Source organism: Biomphalaria glabrata, chromosome 4, assembly GCF_947242115.1.
Source record: "Biomphalaria glabrata chromosome 4, xgBioGlab47.1, whole genome shotgun sequence".
Lineage (NCBI taxonomy): Eukaryota > Metazoa > Mollusca > Gastropoda > Planorbidae > Biomphalaria > Biomphalaria glabrata.
In genome coordinates this window covers 52,479,296-52,485,881 of record NC_074714.1, presented here as the reverse complement: position 1 = coordinate 52,485,881, position 6,586 = coordinate 52,479,296, and the positions used below count along the sequence as shown (strand labels likewise).

At 40.9% G+C, this 6,586-nt stretch overlaps 1 protein-coding gene across 1 annotated transcript; it reads left to right on the top strand.

The window, feature by feature from the left end:
* Positions 1 to 425: 425 nt before the first annotated feature.
* LOC129925979 (RNA-binding protein 25-like) lies at positions 426 to 5,846 on the top strand (the record flags this gene model as incomplete). The annotated part of the gene is made up of 2 exons (XM_056027588.1): positions 426 to 499; positions 5,633 to 5,846. Coding segments are annotated over exons 1-2 (288 nt in total), but the record flags the coding sequence as incomplete, so codon positions are not given.
* Positions 5,847 to 6,586: the final 740 nt, after the last annotated feature.

Below are 6,586 nucleotides of genomic sequence, written 5' to 3'. Positions count from 1 at the left end.
CTTTAACTTGGGCGTTAAGTTCAATGTAGCGTGTCCTGCTACTGCTTAAGTCTGCTGTAAAGTACAATCGCAGAGAATACCTTAAGAAGTACCAAAATATCTTCCAGCTCAAAAGTTGTTTTTTCACTTGGGCTTAGTCAAGGACATAAATAACTCCTGGAGTGCATGTTTGTTGTGACCAGTGCACTGGGGGACGTACAGTTGTCACGTGACATCTACCTACAACGAACATCTACTGCAAGTAGTAATAAGCAATACAAGTGTGGCTGCCTGGTCGTGTCTTGTGTGCTTTATGAAAACGGTGTACATTTGAAAAGGTGCTCATTAAAATTTATAATGACGCCTTAGTATAATTTTTTTTTTCGATGATCGGTAATAATGTCCTTTTATTTGGTTAATATTAAAACTTGGATTTTATAACTACAATGAAAAGAGAGAGAAAAAATCGATTTCGCCCCTCTCCCCCGCCCGCACCACTTTTGTTGCTTTCTCTTGAGAGGTCGTAGGGGGAGCCCCAGAAAGTTTGAGAAATTAATTTTCAGTTCTAAAGGAATTTACGAAACACATAAACGAAGAATATGATATAGACCTGATGATAAGTTTAAGTGTGTTAATTTGTATTAGAAGTTGTGATATTAATAATAATTTTATTTATAAAGCGCTGTTAACAAACAAAATGTAGGCTCAAGGCGCTGTAACAACATTACAAACATAAACACAACTGCCGAAATAACAGTTAATCTAAAAAAGTTTTAAACAAGTAGGTCTTAATGTTCTTCTTAAAAGTGGTATAGCATGTTGTCTGTCTGAGATCAATGGGGAGTGAGTTCCAAACCTTTGGTCCGTGAACTGAAAAAGCACGCAGACCGTAGCTTTTGAGGGAGAAACGTGGCACTACTAAAAGCGTTGAGTCCATTGAGCGCAGGGTTCTCTGGGGGACATATGGAGTAATCAGTTCGCTAAGGTACAAGGGCATCTCATTGTTATATATACACTGATGACAAAGTGTGGCGACCTTGTAATCGATTCTCGCTTTCACGGGAAGCCAATGGAGCGTGCGCAAGAGCGTAGTAGCAGAATCTTGTCTAGTTTTTTTAAGGACTATTCGAGCGGTGTTGTTCTGTATACGTTTGGCTTGGCTATTTTGTCATCAGGTATACCTGCTAGCACGGCGTTGCAGTAGTCAAGGCGGGAGAGTATGAATGCCACAGCTAGCGTTTTTGTTGACTCCGTTGTTAAATATGGTCGGATCTGGCCTAATCTGCGCAGCTGCAGATAAAGACCTTTGCAGAGCTGATTTATGTGTGGGTCGAAAGATAGTGTTGAGTCAAAGAAAACTCCAAGATTCCGCACTACATGGACAAAAGGAACATGGCAGTTCGTGATAAAGAGAGAATCTGTGCTTTCAACTTTTGAGACATTGTTCCTAGTGCCAATCTTAATTATTTCTGTCTTGTCTTCGTTCATCTTGAGTTTATTTTCAACCATCCAATCGCTCACCCTTGCAACGGTACCACTGATATTCTCTGCCAGATGGGACACCTCTGAGGGTACTGATGAATCGTATAACTGTGAGTCATCGGCAAAGAAATGGTATAAGATGCCGGTTGGCCGTATGACACCGCTGAGTGGATATGTGTACATAGTGAACAGTACTGGGCCTAGAACTGATCCTTGGGGTACTCCGTACTTCAAAAGTAAGCTTGTTGATTCCGTCCCGCTAACAACGACACTTTGGGTGCGTTCCGTCAGGTAGGATCCAAGCCACTTTAGGACGACTCCTGCTAAACCAAAAGTTGCAGAGAATCTGGCCATCATAATTTCATGGTCTAGCGTATCAAAGGCTGCGGACAAGTCCAGCATAGAAAGAATTGATATGTGGCCTTTGTCGGAATTGTGAAGTAAGTCGTTTAGTACCCTGACCACTGCTGTCTCTGTGCTACGGCACTTCCTATATGCAGATTGAAATTCTTCCAAGAGACAGTACTGTTCAAGATGAGAAAGAATTTGCACTAACACGATGCGCTCCAGAAGCTTTGACAGGAAGGGAAGATTTGAAACCGGGCGATAGTTTTTTAGACATTCCGGGTCAAGACTGGATTTCTTTAATAAGGGCCTGACAAGTGCATGCTTAAATTGCTGTGGTACAATGCCTGAAGTCAGTGAAGAGTTCACAATGTTGGTAATTGTAGGTACAAGCTCATCTAAACATTCAAGGAGCAAGGAGGTTGGAATGGGATCAAGGTCACATGACTTATTTGGCATCTTCAAAATAGTACTTTTGACATAATCTTCAGATACACGCTGAAACTCGCAAAAAGGAGTATTTTGAAAAATTGGAGAGTGGTCAAGCTGTGATGAGAGGGATGGCATGTCATTTCTAATCTGCTCAATCTTCCCAATGAAGAATCTATTGAAGGAATCAGGAAGTTCAGATAATGGGATAGATGACGGCAAACGTTCGTTATTTGCTCCCCCTAACATTTCAGCGGTGATCCTGAATAGCTCCTTTGAAGAATCAGAATTTTCGATTTTTTGTCGAATATGACTAGCTTTTGCGTCTCTAATCATACGGTTAACCTTGTTTTTTTCTCGTATGTATATTTGTCGATGTATCGTCAGACCTGTCTTTTGAAATGTACGTTCGGCACGTCGGCGAATAAGTTTGGCAGTCTTTATGTCTTCCGTCAACCAGGGTGCAGATGGCCTAACTGAGACTGTACGAGTGACAAGAGGTGCATGGCTGTCCAGCAACTTTTTCAAGCAAGAATTGTAATTGCTGAGAACGTCTGTGTTGCTCTGTTGCAACAGCAAAGAGGTCACGTCCATTTTGAAGGAGGCAATATCTATGGCTTTAAGTTTACGGGAAGTCACGTTTTTCTTTGGCCTTTTTGCTTTTGATAGGCGCATTTCAAAGTTTACGAGAAAATGATCTGACAAGCCGCGGTCTGAGACATTGAGTTTGGCTACAAGCTCACTTGCATTTGTAACAATCCAGTCAAGAGTATGGCCTTTGACGTGTGTCGGAACATTTATCAGTTGGTCTAAGTTGCGATCCTTTAGCGCATTTTTCAGCGACATCGCGTATGTCTCATTTTCACTGTCAAAATGCAAGTTCACATCGCCTATGACAAATAGATCTTTTGTTGATATGTGACTGTCAAGGAGGTCTTGAAATTCTTCGATGAAAACTTTTGTTGTCAGTTTATTTCTCTTGCTTGGTGGTGGGCGGTACAGGAAAATAAAAGTCAGTGTTCTACTGTGGTGGGAAAGGCGAAACTCGCACATCTCAAAGGTCGTGTACGTTGAGCTTTCAGGTCTTATTGTTACATACTTGGCTAGACTATCTCTGTACAGTATTGCTAAGCCCCCTCCGCTGCCTGTTTTTCGAGGTAGACTCTTTAAAATAAAGCCTGGGGGCGTTAGCTCAATGGTTCTTGGCTCATCACCAACTTCTTTAAACCATGTCTCACTAAGGAAAACGATGTCGTAGCTATCATCAGTGATGGTGTCTGCAAGCTCAAGGGTTTTGTTACTGCATGACTGGGCGTTGAGGTGCATTATTTTAAGCAGACTGGAGGATATAGTCACCAGAGGCGTAGCACATTTTGAAGACACCGGAGGAGTAATATCCCGAATTATAGGTTTTTGATGGGGACATCTGACCTCTGTTGTGTGAGGAGCAATAGGGGTGGGGTGGTTAATAAAACAGTTTAGTAGGGAACTGCTGAACTCTGTCGTAGAAGAAATGACAGGGGTAGGGGTGGGGTTAACAACACAGTTAAGAGTCCTGGAAACTGTGTGACATGTATCTGTTGAGTTGAATTGCGGTAGGTTATACCATAGGCGAATAAGACGCCCAGCCCTAGACCCACGAACTGTCGGCAGTTTACGCCCGATGCCAAGTCGACGAATATTTCGGAAAACCTCGCTGTCTAGTCGTGATTTGAGTAACACACATGTGCGTCCTATGCGACGTAATAGATTAGCGTCCATGACTCCAGTACGGTGATTTGACACACTAGGACTGATGACACACAGGTTTGCGCTCCGACTGCTATGTAGTGGCCACGGTACACGGTTTTACCAAGCACATCAATCCCTCGGGCTATGAGTATCACTCTGTTACTGTTTATATAGATGCTTGTTAAACTAAAGGATAGTAAATGAATACAAAAACTAATTAAATTTAATTAATTAATTAAATTAAATTATTAATTAAATTTTAATTTAATTATTTCATTCAAAATACGTACACCAAGATTATATTTATGTTTGTTTAATAGATCTTTATAAAATATGATGCGCCATTAATTGTTAAAAATAATGTATGTAGATTCACTACTTAATTACTAATTAAGTATGGATTAATCATATTTCAAAGTTTAATTTTAATTCTTTAGACTTTGATATTTGTGAAATGTGAGAACGTATAATAATAACAAAAAAAAAAGCCCCAAAAAGAGGCGAAGAAAAGAGGCGTAAGGCCCAAGGATTCCTATGATGACAAAGCTAAAATTGAAAAGTGCAAATTCTTATGTTTCCTTTAAAAAAATAAAATGATTGAGCTGTATTGAACTTTAAAAGTTCCTACCTACATGAAGTAGTGGGAAGCCTGGTCGAGAGGCTAAGTACGCTTGAACTTGGCTTGGCTTGCCTACCAATGAAGGGGGCAGAGTTGTGTTGACTGAGCAGCACGGAAAACCTTCTCCCAGATCCCCCCATCCCCCCACTGGTCCACAAATGAGATTGGACCATATATATATATACATATATATATATATATATATATAAAGGCTAGGAAAATATTCGAATGTCAGCAGGAGTCCAAGGAGTTCTTGAGAAAAACAAACAATATAAACATCAAGGAAATGTATATTTATCTTATCAATTATGGTCAATAGTGATATCAGTTTAACTCCTGGCCTCCAATTCATTCTCTGGCACTTCATGTTATTTCTCCCAAACCCATTCTCTTACTTTTCAAGTTGAAACTTCGCACAAATATTCATTGGCATAGACAAAACATGAATCAATAAAAATAAAAAGTAACCACTTAGTCAGTTAATTGGCAGTAATTAATTTCTGTGTGTGTGTGTGTGTGTTTGTGCGTGTGTTTCTCTTTCTACGTTAATGTTGTTCACTAAGAAAGAGACAGGGAGAAAGAGACAGTGAGAAAGAGACGGAAAGAAAGAGACAGGGAGAAAGAGACGGAGAGAAAGAGACAGGGAGAAAGAGAAGGGAAGAAAGAGACAGGGAGAAAGAGACGGGGAGAAAGAGACGGAGAGAAAGAGACAGGGAGAAAGAGACGGAAAGAAAGAGACAGTGAGAAAGAGAAGGGGAGAAAGAGACGGGGAGAAAGAGACGGGGAGAAAGAGACGGGGAGAAAGAGACGGGGAGAAAGAGACGGAGAGAAAGAGACAGGGAGAAAGAGACGGAAAGAAAGAGACAGGGAGAAAGAGACGGGAAGAAAGAGACAGGGAGAAAGAGAAGGGGAGAAAGAGACGGGGAGAAAGAGACAGGGAGAAAGAGACAGGGAGAAAGAGACGGGAAGAAAGAGACAGGGAGAAAGAGACGGAAAGAAAGAGACAGGGAGAAAGAGAAGGGGAGAAAGAAGGGGAGAAAGAGACAGGGAGAAAGAGACAGGGAGAAAGAGACGGGGAGAAAGAGACGGAGAGAAAGAGACAGGGAGAAAGAGACGGAAAGAAAGAGACAGGGAGAAAGAGATGGAGAGAAAGAGACAGGGAGAAAGAGAAGGGGAGAAAGAGACGGGGAGAAAGAGACAGGGAGAAAGAGACAGGGAGAAAGAGATGGGAAGAAAGAGACAGGGAGAAAGAGACGGAAAGAAAGAGACAGAGAGAAAGAGAAGGGGAGAAAGAGACGGGGAGAAAGAGACGGGGAGAGACAAGAAGAAAGAGACGGGGAGAAAGAGACAGGGAGAAAAGAAACAGGGAGAAAGAGACGGGGAGAAAGAGACATAATGTGTGTGTGTGACTGATGACACTTTGAACAGGATTGTCACAGACAGAATGTGTTGAAAGGAAGAAGAAACGATTTGATACAAGACGTCTATATTTAAGTATCAACTTATCTTATACGTCCTACAAGGGTAAGATAGACTAAGTATCTGTACTGAGCTACAGCTCATTACCTATCGTACAACCTTATTAACACCTCACTTTTACATTTTTATGTATCGATTAATTCATCTGAGAATCCAGGAATCAGATGGGAAAGATAACTCTAATCAAAGGGGTAATACTTCAGGTAACTAGCTACCTAACGTGACCTAGATTGAGGGAAAAAATTCAATCAAATCAAAAGGTCGATTGTGTCTGAAAAGGACCTCCTGGCCAGCTTCAAAATAGTTTAGATTCTTCAAACCAATAATCATTTACATCTAACAATTTCTGTGGATTTGTTTCTAATACTTTGAGTGATTTAATTGTTATCGTTGTTATTGTAATGGGATCTACTATGCGCAATGCAAATCTCCTCAAGGATAACAAAATTATAGTATTACTAGATCTAGTCTAATAGATCTATCCTATCTAGTTCCAGATTTGTTTCTTTAATGCTTTATGCC